We start from the raw sequence: 16,196 nt of genomic DNA, 5'->3' as shown, positions 1-16,196 counted from the left end.
AGGAAAATTAGACCAGCTCCCCTGCCCATTGCGTACTACTCCCTAGAAGCTGACACTTTAGTAAAGCTGCCCTTCGTTGGGAAGGTGGTAGGGGTTGAGTGAATGTCACAGCATGTTTTGCTTCCTAAACATAAACACGCAGTGTTCTTTACTTCTGTGTAAGTGTTTTTTCACATCATGCCTTTTTATTCTTCCCTTGCTTCTGAATTCTGTGTCAGGAGAGAAAACAGCCATTGAATCACATTCGAAGTGAACTAAAATGAGAGTGAAAGCTTTCTGACTAACGTGTGAAGTGTTCCTTCTTTTCAGCATGTCCCTGCACTTAGGCAATGAGGTGTTTGATGTTTACAAGGCTCCACTGCAAGGCGATCACAACCACCTTTTTATAAGACAAGGTACCGGTCTACAGGGACAAGCCGTCTTTAAAACCAAACTCACATTCAGGTAATTACTCTCATCAACGTACTATTTGTTAAACAGTAAAAGCAGTGAAATACAGGTGTTGTTCAAAGTGCCTGACTCCTGATTGGCGTAACCTCACAGTATAGTTCCCCAAAGACCAAGATCTGGTTCTCAGCTCTGAAGGTTCAAAGGCTCTTTTGTCAAGTGCTCTGAAAGTTGCTGCTTCACAGGGAGCCAGGTCGTGCTAACCAGAGCTCCAGGAGACTGGTATGTAAACCAGAACGTCAGTGTATTAATTCTAGAGATTACTATAGCTGCCAGGAGGCCTAAGAGTACTAACTGGGCAGTATACCTTCCTTTTTAGTAAAATTTACCTGTGAGACTGCTAGAGGTTCTTAGTGGGCGTGCGATCAGAGGAAAGGCCGTGAGTTGGTGGGTATGAAGGCCAAGGTCATCTGTTCTTTAGGCCCTGCATCCATTACCTCTTCAGGCAGTCCTGCACACTTGGTCAGCGGGCAACCCTTGTTGAGACAGAACAGGCAGTGCAGTGGAGCATTCATGTTTTTCTTTCCTTGATTCTAAGCGGATCATCCTCCTTGGGTAATGCTTACCTTACCTTTAGAGATGGCACAGTATTCTTGGTTATGAACTACATTTTCAAAATTGTAATGGTCAAGATTATAGGCTTTGGAATCAAATAGACCTGTATCCGAGTCTCACTTCCACATGCATGACTTTGGGCAACTTTTCTCAGTTTTCCTTGCCTCAGTTTCCTAATATATAAAATGTAGTAATGATCTCATAGAGGAGCTGTGACAGTGAAGTCATGTAATATAGAAAACACGAGAGTACAGTGCTTCGCACTCGTTATTCAATGAATGCTTCTTGGTTTTTGGTTTTGTTTTTCTTTTTTTTTTGTTTTCTTTCTTTCTCTTAATTTTTATTTTTTAATGAATGCTGTGTGAGCCCATCAATTTACTGCTTCTAGAGGGTGATCATGCTATGCAAGCCTTTTTTACACAAGCTTTCCATATTTTACTTCACTTGTGGAGGTGAGAATGGTTTAGTAAGCTGCAGAATGAAGAGAGGTTAGAATCCCCATCTAGTATATTGTTTTGTGTCTCTGCCTATTTTTTCATGAGAATGGGAAATGCTCACTGGCCTCATCTGATGTTGGTATGGCTGGCTCACAAATGTATTTGCTAAATAGTGAGGTATTTTTGTTCCTTTCCTGCAGACCTCACTCTACAGACAGTGCCACACATAGAAAGATGACACTGTCACTTGCAGATAGATGTTCAAAGACACAGAAGATTAGAATCTTACCAATGGCTGGTCGTGATCCTGAGTGCCAGCGCACAGAGATGATCAAGGTATGTTGGCTGAGCTTTATCCTAGAATTTTGATATATTAAGAAAAGCATTTCCCAAAATGTTGTTCATCCTCTCTTATTGACCCACCTTTCTTCCTTCCAGCTGTCATGAACAGGGAGCTGGTTTCCATTTCTTAAACATTTGGCAAATAAGGGTGATGTGGTGAGGGTCCTAAAACAGACCCTGGCTTGGTTTCTCTCCCACCAAGTCCTGAGAGCAACCTGTTGACTAAAAGAATCTGAACCTTCACAGATAACTTCAAGGATGATGAAATAAGTCATCCATGGCTGATTTGGTGTCCATGTCAAAAATCAGTGGAAATGCTCGAGAATTAGTCTAGATAGAATATAAAAAGACCAGAAGTTTCCTCCGTTTTCCGCGGAAGGTAGCAGGGCTGAAGGACCTGCAGACTCCAGGACCACGTTGAGAGATGCCCAGGCCCTCCTTCACTTCCCCAACTCCTGTGGAAATGCACAAGGAATCCGCTAGATTGTTTTTAATCTCTGTTCTGTTGACAGTGATTTTTACAGGATTAGATTTGTATGCAGTAATAAAGCAATTAAACAAGGAATCAAGGGAATGCCAGGACATCCCTGATCTCTCATTGCCTGGCCCTGCCCAGTGAACCCCAAGGTGTGGAAGCCAGGCAGATAGACGAGAATGAAGGGTCTATTTTGGGGCTCAGAGCCCCTCTCTGCCAGCACCCCCTCATCCTGCTGTTAGCTGTGGGGAGTGCCCTGGGTTGACGGCCCCAGGCAGGAATATCTGGGCGCCTTGGTAGTTTGGTGGAGCCTGGGCAAGTCAGGTGTGTCTCAGGGTGAAGAGAACCTGCTTCCCTCAGGCATCCGCTGGGCATGGACGCGGCTCCTCAGGCTGGTCGTGCCCTCTGGACTGTTCCTGGCTGCAGAGGGGATGCTGCAGCTCCCAAGGCTGTGCCCATGCCAGTTGTGATGGGGCGGTTGGTGTGAGGGAGCCTTCTGCCTCTCCACCCTGTGGTGTCTTCACGCCTTAGAACTGAACATGATGATGACCATGTGTGGTAACAGACGTGAAATGCAGAGAACTCACCCTGAGGACACAGGAACTGGTGTTATCCCAGGCAAGGCATTTTCATGTTGTTTAGAGTGAGGTAGTTTCGAGTGGGCATTAAGTGAGGTCATCTTTTTTAAAGTTCACTAATTTGCTTCTTTACAGAAAGAAGAAGAACGTTTGAGGGCTTCTATTCGTAGGGAGTCTCAGCAGCGCCGCATGAGAGAGAAACAGCACCAGCGGGGACTGAGTGCTAGTTACCTAGAACCTGATCGATACGATGAGGAGGAGGAGGGCGAGGAGTCCATCAGCTTGGCTGCCATTAAAAACCGATACAAAGGGGGCATTCGAGGTGAGTTTGAGCAGAAATGAAATTTCGTCATTTCAGGGTCGTGGAATCACCTTCGCATTAGGTACACTGTGAATGCGAAGTCATCGGGCATTTTATTTTTAAGGAATCAGTGTTGATGAGTGAGACGTTTCAAGGTCTCAGGAGCTAGTCGTTGTGAAAGTCTTTGGGGTCAGCCTAAAAGAGTAGAAGCTGCTTGTACTTGAACTTCTAGACTCGTCTCTTGAGCCTCTGTTCCCTGGTTTGAAAGTCTGCCAACTGTTTATCTTAGAACTTTTCTCAACTTTTAAAATTACTAATTAGAAATCAGGAAGTTCAGTTTTTCAGAGAATACATGTGTTTTCTTTCAAACTTCTCCATTGTATATTCTTTTCTTTCACAAGTACCAGTAATTTTTAATGGTCATTTCAGCACATACTGAGTTCCAGGCAGACACTCAAACATGGATCCTGTTTGGTCCTCATAACAATGTTATGACCCAGTTACTATTATTGTCTTGTTCTTTTTAAAAAATTTTTAATTGAATACTAAAGTAATTGCATTAGTTTCAGGGTTACAGTCTAACGATTCGGTATTTGTGTGTATTGTGAAATGATCCCTATAATAAGTCTAGTTAATAACTTCTGCCATCAAAGTCAGTTGTAGAATTCTTTTTCTTGAGGTGGGAACTTTTAATATCGGCTGTCAGCAACTCTAAAATATGCAGTGCATTATTATTAACTTCAGTCACCATGCTGTACATTGTATCTCCAGGATTTATCTGTCTTCTAACTGGATCCGTTTGACTCCCTTTGCCTCCACCCTCCACACCACACCTCAGGCAGCTGCTAATCTGGCTTCTGTATCTATGAACTTGGTTCTTTGTTTTCTGTTTTTTTCACATCGCACATATAAGTAAGATCATACGGTGGTTGTCTTTCCCTGTATGACTTATTTCACTTAGTATAATGCCTCAGGGTCCGTTTTTGTCTCACCCTTATTGAGGAAACTGAGACTTTGAGAGGTTGAGTGGCTTGTGCAAAGACATAGCTGGTACACAAAGAGTTGGAGACTCAGGCGGCCTGACTTCTGAGGCATCTGTCTCGGCCACAGTACTGCCTCCAGAAGTTTCCCCGCAGCCAGCGAGTGAGATGTTGTGCTGAAAAGTAAACTGAACCCGAAGGTGGGGGACCAGGCTGGACACCCCAGTTCCGCCTGCTCTGATCTTAGCCCTGCCACTTTTCAGCTGGATGACTTTTGGAAAGTTACAGTACCTCTTTTTTCTGTTACCTTATCAAGAAAAAAGCTGCTTATTAGTAAGTGTTTACACCATGAGGTTATTTTGAGAATTGACTGACATACTGCATATTAAATACTGTATCCAGTGCCCGGCATATAACAAGTACTAAATAAACGTCTCACAAAACTATCATCGTTGTACTTAGCACTCATCAGCTTCAGGAGTGACTCCACATCTCTGAATATACCACATTCCCCATCAGTAAAATGAGGATCTAATCTTCTCCAGATGAGCTTTAATAGAGCTTTGGGAATCACTATACAAAACCTTGGGTCACCTTGCTCTGTTAGAATGATAAATTTTAAGGACACCCACCCAAATTTCTCTTTCTCTGACGATTCCATGGGATGCCTTTCTCCTTTTTTTTTTTTTTTAAAACAGCAACTGCATTTGTTCTGGTGGACTTTTTACACCCTTCCTACCTGCCTATTATTTATTTTGGGACTACATATAAAGACCTTTTATATTTTCATTAGTGCTAATTTCCCACAGAAAAGATTAATTGTAGAAATACATGCCATATAAATTAAATAAAAACAAAAAATTGAGGATGTCTTTAGGAGAGAGTTATATAGTATTCAGTTCCCCAGTGATTACAGTCCTAACAGGCAAATTTATTAACAGTCAGTTCTGTCTGGTAGTCAGGTAGGCAGGGAGTAGGGAGAAAGGCAGGGCTTTGGGCTCTGAAGTGAGGAGGTTGGTCTAATAGCAACTGTTCTTATTTCACCATGCTTCACCTGAGCTGGGGTGTCAGCACAGACTTATTCATCTCCATCTCCCTTGGAAATGTCTACCTGGCAATAGGTGGTCTTACAGGCCCTGGAAACCACCTCCTGTTTTATCTCCAAAGCTTGAGTTAACTGTTACCTCTATGAAAGCATGACTCGGGCTATTTTGGAAGAATAGTGATGTCTGTCTCTTTAATCATCTTGCATACAAACCTTAAAAAAGTTTTTTAAAATCAGTCTCGTATTTGAGAGGACAAGTACTTCGTTTCAACAGATCTCAATTTACATTTATCTTTAAATTTTGAATATTTTTTTATTTTTGGCTGCGCTGGATCTTCACTGTTGCTGCAGGCTTTCTCTAGTTGCGGCAGGCAGGGGCTACTCTCATGGTGCTCAGACGTCACTGCGGTGGCTTCTCTTGCTGTGGAGCATGGGCTCTAGAGGCGCAGGCTTCAGTACCTGTGGCCCGTGGGCTTAGTTGTGGCATGTGGAATTGCTCCTGGACCAGGGATTGGATCTGCATCCCCTACATTGGCAGGTGGATTCTTATCCACTGTACCACCAGGGAAATCTGAAATTTTAAAAGTTCTTAATTATTTGCTTCTCTGTAAACAGTATACAGAATGAACTGAAGATACACATCAGAAGAAAGATCCAGGAATGGATTATCTTTGAAAGTCACTCACAAATCTTACTCTTTGCTTTCAGAGGAACGAGCTAGAATCTATTCATCAGACAGTGATGAGGGATCAGAAGAAGATAAGGCTCAAAGGTTACTCAAAGCGAAGAAACTCACCAGTGATGAGGTAAAACTAAATTTATTCAATTCTAGAGGTTTACCCTGTACCCACATGTTAATGACTGAAATGAGGAGGAGCTCACAGCCTAGGAGCACAGACATGTGTCTACATACTTCACTGAAGCTCAGTGAGATAAATCCAGAAACAGGCTGGGAGTGGCCCATTAGAGCGTCTAATACCCCTGCTTAGAGAAGGAGACCTCTTCTTGGTGTGTTGAAGGAAGAATGCTAGCACAGGGCACACCAGCCAGGATCGGCATGCCAGGTAGATGGAGAGGCCTGGGGGAAGACCTGCCCTGAGAGAGCCAGGCTCTACTGGAGAACTATTATAGAAAGCATTTAGTGTGGGTAGACTGTGTATCTCTTCTTTCTTTTGCTCTTTTTAAAAATTTTTCAATATGTTTTTAAAATTACAGAAATAATTCTTATGGTAGAAAAATCTTTTCTTTTTATGTAGATTAACTAGTATTTGAAATAGTATTGAGTAATTCAATAAAATAAATTTCCATGTGTTACTGAAATAATAAAATTTCAAAGGAATTTTAACTTATATTTTTAACAGTATCCTTTTCAAATTATGAGAGTTCAGGTACTAAAATTTTAATTAAGTCTTTTTCAAGATATATGTAACTTGATACATGATATATGACATATAACTTTATATGATGTTATATTCAGGTGTACAGCGTAATGATTTGATTGATACATGTGTATATTGCAAAGTGATTACCACAGTAAGTCTGGTTAACATCCATCACCACGATAGTTATGTATATTTTTTGTCTTGTGATGAGAACTTTTAAAGTGCATGGTCTTAGCAACTTTAAGTTGTACAATAGAGTATTATTAACTACAGTCACCGTGCTGTGCATTACATACCCAGAACTTACTTATTTTATTTAAGTTTATAGATTATTGTTATTTTTGGTGTTCTTGAACTGTTCTGTGGTATCCTACTTTGAATTTCTTTTGATTTCTCTGATTGGGATCTGTTAGACTTTCTGAATTTATAGATTGATATCTTTCATTAGTTCTGAAAATTTCTCAGCCATTAATTCTTCAGATATTCCTTTCTACCATTCTTTTTCCTTTCTTCATGAAACTCTGATTGGATGCATGTTATTCCTTCTCACTTTATCCTCCATGACTCTCAAGCTGTCCTTCATATTTTCCATGTCTTTTTAGCTTTGCGTTCTTGGACAGCTTCTTCTAGTTCACTGTTTCTTTCTTTAGCTGTCTAATACATTGTTGATCTCTTTTACTCAATTCAGTTTTTTAATCTCTAGAGGTTTAGTTTTTCAAATTGGTCATTTAAAAAAATCCTCCTAATTCATATTTTTCAGTTTCTCCTTTATGTCTTTAAGTATTTTAAACCTACTGGTATGGTCTTTTATATCTGATATTCTGAAGTCTTTACATATGTGGTTTTACTTCTGATTATTTCTGATAGCTGTTTTATGATGACTTATTTCTCCATGTGTTCTGTGATTAAATGATTGATTTACTCAGATCAGTGGGGATTTTTATAGCCTAGATTGATGGCCCTGAAGATGATATATATTTGCTTCTTGGCTACCTTGGGACTACTTTAAATTATATTCTTGGAACAGATCATTTTAGTTATTGGAAGTATGGCTTCTGACTTGTTGTTATGAATTTTCCTAGAAATGTTTAAATTTTCTTAATCCCCTCTTAATTAGTTCAAATGTTAGAGACTGGAAATTACCCTTGCAGGCATTTGAAACAGGGGTTGGCAAACTACATCCCGCTGGCTAATCTAGCCTGCCCCTGTTTTTTTCAAATAAACTTTTTTTTCAAAATCTACCCATAGTTAATCATTTATGTATTGTCTCTGGATGTTTTCTTTCTGCGGTGACAGAGTTGATTAGTTGCAATAGAAACCATATGTCTTGTACAGCCTAAGACATTTGGCCTCAGGCCCTTTACTGGAATGATTTGCTGACCCCTGCCTCAGAGAAAGGGGCCTGGGCTTATCTCTAGTTCACCTGAACAGTAAAGATACAGTCCTTCGGGGTCTGTTGTTTATCTGCTGCACTTGGCCTTTGTGTCCTGTCCTCGGCACCCTGCAAGGCATAAAAGCAAAGCTTGTAGTTCATACAGTTCGGTAACTGTCGTCAAGGAGAAACCGTGCTTTAGTGCTCTGCTCGTCTCTGTGGGTTCCTGGTTTTGCTTAATTTTTGGCTTGTGATTATACCTTATTTTCTTGCCATCACTTGGGTTTGTTTATAGTTTTTCATCGTTATTTTCAGTGAGAGGGTTATTCAAAGGGCTCTTCTGCCATATTGTGGAAACATTGTTGTGTCCCTGTTACTCATGATTTTAATGTACTTTGATCAGTTTGGCCTTCTGTGAACTGTGAACTTGCATGAGCTCTTTTCTCATGAGAAACGGAATTTTGTCCTTGTGTTATTGTTGGTTAATCACAACATTTAGTATTTCCCAGTCTTCTTGGAAGTGGTATGCTATGGAAGATAAATAGACAAAATTGTTAAATTATTCTGCAACATATTTGTTTTAAATTAGATAGGAGATGTCTTAATGATGCATTTACAGTGTGTTGAACTGTTGGCAAACAGCTGTCGTCATCTAAGCAGATGCCATTTTATTTATTGGCAAGCAGAAACTGAGTGAAAATTGAAAAATGTCATGGGACTTCTGTTTATTCCTTGAATTCTCAGAAATGAGATTTCAACCTGTGATCCATCAGATAGCCTTCTTCAAGGCCGGGCAGTTAGAAACCTGTAACTGCGTGACTTAAAAATACCTCTCGCGAATGCCTCCTAGCTGTCTGTTACAGGAGCTGCCCTCTACCTCCCCCACCCGAATACTCGCTGTTAAGTCTTCCTGTTGCCCCTCCCCGCCGCCCCCCTTCCGCTTCTCCTTTCCTGACAAGAGACTTTGCTTCTGCCTGGACCTCCCAACCTCCTCACTACCCCAGTTCAGGTCCTGGAGTGGGTTACAGTGGGAGAGCCGGGGGGAGGCGGGGGGGGACCTGCTCTAGGCCTCTCTCCTTATTTGCGCACTAAACCCCACCCACACGCCATGAATCTAGATATTCCTCTGAGATTAAGCCAGTTTTCAAACCTTAAGTCCCCGTACCAGAGAATGACCATTGTCATGAGAGCATTCCTTGATATGGGGGAAAGGACAGGGCTCTGGATTGCTGAATCTTGGGGCTACCCTCTACCTCTCATATTGGCTTGAGCAAGGCATCTCACATTTCCAAGTCTGTTTCCTCACCTGTTCTATGGGACTTATGCTGTCTGCCTTATAAAGTTGTATTCTAGTTAATAACAGATATGAAAGTAGGTGTCACAGTGAATGCTCATTTCCCTTCCCCAATAGGGACTAAGTTGCAAAAAGAAAAACAAAGCTTTTTATCCTCCCTTATTTTTGTAAGCAGAGAAAATTTTAGAAAACCTAAATTACTCCCAGGGTGAAAGGCTGGTAGTAGTAGAAGAAACTGTGGAAAAGGGAAAGATCCCGTGGAAAGGAACATGCAGACGATGGGAAGAAAGGGTGGCATGTCCAGGCCGCAGCTTTCTTGAGTAAAAGAGGCGACCTGCTGAGACTTCCCAGAATGTGGTACTGGTGGTCTGCTTCCTTCTGCGTCTCTCTCCTCCCCCTGCTCTGCCCATAGAACCTCCATTCCTTCCTTGGCAGCTGTCTTTATGGAGCCATCAGCAACTTGGAACAACTGTAGCTCCAGCTTCCCCTCTAGAGTGAGGCTTTCCCAAGGCCGAGGTTCAGAGTATGTTTCCCTGGAAGCCTTGGCTCTCTGGGTGTTGGTTTCTTGTACTTTCAGATCAGATCAGATCAGTCGCTCAGTCATGTCTGACTCTTTGCGACCCCATGAATCGTAGCACGCCAGGCCTCCCTGTCCATCACCAATTCCCGGAGTTCACTGAGACTCACGTCCATCGAGTCAGTGATGCCATCCAGCCATCTCATCCTCTGTCGTCCCCTTCTCCTCTTGCCCCCAATCCCTCCCAGCATCAGAGTCTTTGCCAGTGAGTCAACTCTTCGCATGAGGTGGCCAGAGTACTGGAGTTTCAGCTTTAGCATCATTCCTTCCAAAGAAATCCCAGGGCTGATCTCCTTCAGAATGGACTGGTTGGATCTCCTTGCAGTCCAAGGGACTCTCAAGAGTCTTCTTCAACACCATAGTTCAAAAGCATCAATTCTTCGGCACTCAGCCTTCTTCACAGTCCAACTCTCACATCCATACATGACCACAGGAAAAACCATAGCCTTGACTAGACGGACCTTTGTGGGCAAAGTAATGTCTCTGCTTTTGAATATGCTATCTAGGTTAGTCATAACTTTCCTTCCAAGGAGTAAGCATCTTTTAATTTCATTGCTGCAGTCACCATCTGCAGTGATTTTGGAGCCCAGAAAAATAAAGTCTGACACTGTTTCCACTGTTTCCCCATCTATTTCCCATGAAGTGATGGGACCGGATGCCATGATCTTCGTTTTCTGAATGTTGAGCTTTAAGCCAACTTTTTCACTCTCCACATTCACTTTCATCAAGAGGCTTTTGAGTTCCTCTTCACTTTCGGCCATAAGAGTGGTGTCATCTGCATATCTGAGGTTATTGATACTTCTCCCGGCAATCTTGATTCCAGCTTGTGTTTCTTCCAGTCCAGCGTTTCTCATGATGTACTCTGCATATAAGTTAAATAAACAGGGTGACAATATACAGCCTTGACGTACTCCTTTTCCTATTTGGAGCCAGTCTGTTGTTCCATGTCCAGTTCTAACTGTTGCTTCCTGACCTGCATACAGATTTCTCAAGAGGCAGATCAGGTGGTCTGGTATTCCCATCTATTGAAGAATTGTCCACAGTTGATTGTGATCCACACAGTCAAAGGCTTTGGCATAGTCAATAAAGCAGAAATAGATGTTTTTCTGGAATTCTCTTGCTTTTTCCATGATCCAGCAGATGTTGGCAATTTGATCTCTGGTTCCTCTGCCTTTTGTAAAACCAGCTTGAACATCAGGAAGTTCACAGTTCACATATTGCTGAAGCCTGGCTTGGAGAATTTTGAGCATTACTTTACTAGCGTGTGAGATGAGTGCAATTGTGCAGTAGTTTGAACATTCTTTGGCATTGCTTTTCTTTGGGATTGGAATGAAAACGGACCTTTTCCAGGCCTGTGGCCGCTGCTGAGTTTTCCAAATTTGCTGGCATATTGAGTGCAGCACTTTCACAACATCATCTCTCAGGATTTGGAATAGCTCAACTGAAATTCAATCATCTCCACTAGCTTTGTTCGTAGTGATGCTTTCTAAAGCCCACTTGACTTCACATTCCAGGATGTCTGGCTCTAGGTCAGTGATCACACCATTGTGATTATCTGGGTCGTGAAGATCTTTTTTGCACAGTTCTTCTGTGCATTCTTGCCACCTCTTCTTAATATCTTCTGCTTCTGTTAGGTCCATACCATTTCTGTCCTTTATTGAGCCCGTCTTTGCATGAAATGTTCCTTTGGTATCCCTGATTTTCTTGAAGAGATCTCTAGTCTTTCCCATTCTGTTGTTTTCCTCTAGTTCTTTGCATTGATCGCTGAAGAAGGCTTTCTTATCTCTTCTTGCTATTCTTTGGAACTCTGCATTCAGATGTTTATATCTTTCCTTTTCTCCCTTGCTTTTCGCTTCTCTTCTTTTCACAGCTATTTGTAAGGCCTCCCCAGACAGCCATTTTGCTTTTTTGCATTTCTTTTCCATGGGGATGATCTTGATCCCTGTCTCCTGTACATTGTCACAAACCTCATTCCATAGTTCATCAGGCACTCTATCTATCAGATCTAGGCCCTTAAATCTATTTCTCACTTCCACTGTATAATCATAAGGGATTTGATTTAGGTCATACCTGAATGGTCTAGTGGTTTTCCCTACTTCCTTCAATTTAAGTCTGAATTTGGCAATAAGGAGTTCATGGTCTGAGCCACAATCAGCTCCTGGTCTTGTTTTTGCTGACTGTATAGAGCTTCTCCATCTTTGGCTGCAAAGAATATAATCAATCTGATTTCGGTGTTGACCATCTGGTGATGTCCATGTATAGAGTCTTCTCTTGTGTTGTTGGAAAATGGTGTTTGTTATGACCAGTGCATTTTCTTGGCAAAACTCTATTAGCCTTTGCCCTGCTTCATTCCGTATTCCAAGGCCAAATTTGCCTGTTACTCTAGGTGTTTCTTGACTTCCTACTTTTGCATTCCAGTCCCCTATAATGAAAAGGACATCTTTTTTGGGTGTTAGTTTTAAAAGGTCTTGTAGGTCTTCATAGAACCGTTCAACTTCAGCTTCTTCAGTGTTACTGGTTGGGGCATAGACTTGGATTACTGTGATATTGAATGGTTTGCCTTGGAAACGAACAGAGATCATTCTGTCGTTTTTGAGATTGCATCCAAGTACTGCATTTTGGACTCTCTTGTTGACCATGATGGCTACTCCATTTCTTCTGAGGGATTCCTGCCCACAGTAGTAGATATAATGGTCATCTGAGTTAAATTCACCCATCCCAGTCCATTTTAGTTCGCTGATTCCTAGAATGTCGACATTCACTCTTGCCATCTCTTGTACTTTAAGATACCTTAATTGGTATATAGTCTTAGGTATATTTTGGGTTAAGTAAGGTCTGAGAGCTGTTTACAATGTGAATTTTACACTCAACCTGAAAAATAAATTGTTAGAAGCTAGCTCCTGTGTGATTGTGGGTTGCCGGTTCCTTTGTCTTTAGGGACCTGCATTCATGACTGTGAGGCTTCCCAGGTGGTGCTAGTGGTAAAGAACCCTCCTGCCAGTTCAGGAGATGTAAGAGGCTTGGGTTCGATCCTTGGGTCAGGAAGATCCCCTGGAGGAGGGCATGGCAGCCTACTCCGGTATTCTTGCCTGCAGAATTCCATGGACAGAGGAGCCTGGCAGGCTACAGTCCATAGGGTTGCAGAGAGCCGGACATGACTGAAGAGACTTAGTATTCAGGAACTCATTCATGACTGTATTAGGAAGCTTTGTGTTCATCTAATATATTTTTGTTATGTATTGTATTTACATGGCACAGGGGTTTATTCCAGCTCAGTTCGAGGCAGAATCCCACACTCCTAATTTCTTAAGATGAGGTCTCCCGAAGGGTGCCACTACCTTTCTAAATCCTGAGAGTAGCAGGCCTGCATGCCTTGGCTGGACTTCACTGTGCTTCTGTGTAGCTGCCAGGGCAGTCAGTCCTGGAAGGGTTTTCGGAGCTGAATTCTGGAGCGTCTTACCCCAGACAGAGGATTAGAACTGGTGCTGGTTAGACCTCTTTGGGAGAGCTTTGACCTGGCTCCTGCGCTCCCAGCTGCTGGGCATTATCTAGGACCCTTCAGGACAGTTGCTCCCACCTTTTAGAAAGCTGTTCTTTTATTCACCCAAACCCATTAAAAAGTTTTAGAGCTGAAGAGACCATACACACTGAAATGTACTTGGGCAAGGTTGCCACAAACAGGCTTGTGTGTAGTGTTTAAGGTAAGATCCATCAGCTGAAAATAAATGAAAAATGGTGGCAGTAGTCAGCGTCCTTCTTGCTTTTGCCTGTGTGGGCTTGGGAGAGAAGTGTCTGGGTTTGCCCAAGGCTGGGAAGTAGATAGGAGGCTAGTCAGAGCCTGGGGGCAGGATCCATCTTCCAGGCTTGCTGTTGGGGTGACTTTACTGCCGCCTGCTGGGAAGTAAGTGCAGGGGACCTCTGGATCTCTTCCTGTGGGTTCATAACTGTCCTGTTTGAATTCTATGACTTCGGATCTGTGGGAATGCATTTGGGGTAATAAGGCAGGAAACAAGTGTGAGGTATGATCTTGCTCCTCAGAGGCCAGGCATAGGGACCATCAGAAAAAGTGGCCATGCCTGCTTGGATGCTACATCCAGAAGCAGTCCTTTGGACAGGGTAGTAAGAGGCCTCACCTTCCCCGGCTTCAGCCTTAAACTGGTCACCCTGTCTTATTTTTGGTGAAGAGTTTCATTAAGGTAATTCGGGAGTGTCATATTTAGTATCATTTCATTTTAATCAATATTTGATATTATTCAGTGTTGTTCTGTTTGAATTCTATCTGTAAAAATTGTTTTAACTTCCTCAGTTTTTTGTTTCTGTTAGAACACTGTGCAGCATGATTTTAAGCTTTGGAAACTTGTTTATGAAGGCCTTTAATTTCTTCAAAAATTGTTTAAAAATTAAAAAAAATACATACGTGGCTGCGTCAGGTTTTCGTTACATCATGTGGGATCTTTCATTGTGGCACACAGGCTCGCTAGTTGTGGCAAGCCGGTTTAGTTGCTCTGCGGTGTGTGGGGTCTTAGTTCCTAGACCAGGGACCGAACCCACGTTTCCTGCATTGCCAGGCGGACTCCTAAACAGGACCACCAGGGAACTCCCTCAAATATTTTTTTAAAAAATCTTTATGAGTTTTTAGTACATCCAAAACAAGAAATTACTTTTTTTAATTGACAATCTTTACAAGTTTTTTTACATAATGAAGAAGTGAAGTCTGAGGAAGTGGAGAAAAAGAGTTTAAGTAAAATATTCAGCAGGACGAGTGGTTCACAGGCCAGCCTCTTTGGGAGAGCGCTAACCCTTCCCGGGGCAAAGCCGGTTTCCACTTCCCTGCAGCCCTTCTCCATGTACAGCGGCTTCTTCCCTCTCTGAGACTGGGTCACAGCTGCTTAGCAGTTCACCCTTGTGGTTTTGAAGTTGGGTTTTAGGATCAGTTTTGTAATTACTCTGGAGTCATTTTGAACACCTCTAGTACTTGTAAGATTTGGAAACTGCCATGACCTAAACCACTGGTTTTACAGCTGGTAAACATTCTTATTACAACAATTATGTTATTTTGGGTTTTCTGAGGGTTATTCAGCTCAGAGCTACTTTTGATAAACCTTTATAGAAATATTCTCTATGAACTTTGAGACTTTAAAGATTTTTATCTGTTTAGGAGGGTGAGCCTTCTGGAAAAAGGAAAGCAGAAGATGACGATAAAGCGAATAAAAAGCACAAGAAGTATGTGATCAGTGATGAAGAGGAAGAAGATGATGATTGAAGTGCAAAATGTGAAAACTTTATATATTTTACTGTACAGTTTGTTTTATAAATATGATGTAAACATGAGTTATTTTGATCAAAAGAAATCGATTTGCTTTTGACTAATTTTAATTGTAATAAAAAATTTTAAAAAGTAAGTCTCTGTTCAAGAAATGGACTTCTTCCGAAGCCGGTTGATTTTGTTCATGCTTTACACTAAATCTTAGGTTTTAGTACATTTCTCCCAGGCCCTGCAAAGAACCTGGCCAAGGCCCAGTGAAGAAGGGAGGCATTCTTCTGGGGTGCAAAGTTTTTAAAAATTGACACAAAAAGCTTCCATAATTATATTCGTTTGCTAGGGCTGCTATAACAAAGTACCACAAACTGGGAGACTTCAAACTGTAGAAATGTATCCTCTCATAGTTCTGAAGCCTGAAGTCCTAAATCAAGGTGTCAGCCGAGCCATGCGCCCTCTGGAGGCTCTAGGGAAGACCTCCCCTGCATCGTCTTAGCTTCTGGAGGCTTCCGGTGTTCCTTGGCTCGTAGCAGCGTAACTCTAATCTCACCTCTATCTTCACATGGTGGTTTCGCTGTGTGTCTGCTCTGTATTGCCAGATCCCACTCTCCTTTAAGGACACACACTGGTAGGTTTAGGGTCACCCCTAGTCCTGTGTCCGCTCATCTTAATAATTACATCTTCAAAGATCCTATTGCTAAATAAAGGTTCTGATTGGATATGAATTTGGAAGGGTCCCTATTCAGCCCACTACAATAATCAAGTTAAATAATATTGTGATACAGCATTTTAAAAAACTAAAATTAATGCAAAAATATGATGGACAAAATGTCAAAAATTCACATAAAGATGATCTAGCAGGTCTGGGATGAGGGTCAGGCAAGTGACAGGAGTTGTACAAGTCCAGAACTCCATGGATCATCTCTATTTACAATTTTGATGTTTTGTTCAGTGGGATTTTTTGTGATTTAAAATGTATTGCAATATTATTTCTCTTGATCACTGAGATTTTGGCAGCCCTTAAGTGAGTGTCTCATTTGTTGTATCCTAGGCATGGCCCTGCTTTCTCACAGATGGTGATAGGCTTCAACAGTGAGCACTCCAAGAGCTGTTTTACCTTTTCTTGAGGGTACCTTTTATGGCTAGCACTG

The 16,196-nt window shown here is 41.9% G+C and overlaps 1 protein-coding gene across 1 annotated transcript in view; it reads left to right on the top strand.

Moving 5' to 3' along the window:
- The window catches only part of LEO1 (LEO1 homolog, Paf1/RNA polymerase II complex component), a 36,766-nt gene extending 21,596 nt beyond the window's left edge, over positions 1-15,170 (top strand). Inside the window, exons 8-12 of the mRNA XM_005900457.3 lie at positions 310-444; positions 1,640-1,775; positions 2,970-3,156; positions 5,869-5,966; positions 14,944-15,170. Of these exons, the coding sequence (XP_005900519.1) occupies positions 310-444; positions 1,640-1,775; positions 2,970-3,156; positions 5,869-5,966; positions 14,944-15,048 (661 nt within the window). The 3' untranslated portion in view covers positions 15,049-15,170. The remainder of the gene's footprint in view (positions 1-309; positions 445-1,639; positions 1,776-2,969; positions 3,157-5,868; positions 5,967-14,943) is intronic.
- The last annotated feature ends 1,026 nt before the right edge of the window (positions 15,171-16,196 follow it).

This window comes from Bos mutus, chromosome 10 (genome assembly GCF_027580195.1).
Source record: "Bos mutus isolate GX-2022 chromosome 10, NWIPB_WYAK_1.1, whole genome shotgun sequence".
NCBI classification, from domain to species: Eukaryota; Metazoa; Chordata; class Mammalia; order Artiodactyla; family Bovidae; genus Bos; species Bos mutus.
The sequence above is the reverse complement of the archived record's forward strand: the minus strand, read 5'-3'. Positions and strand labels throughout refer to the sequence as shown.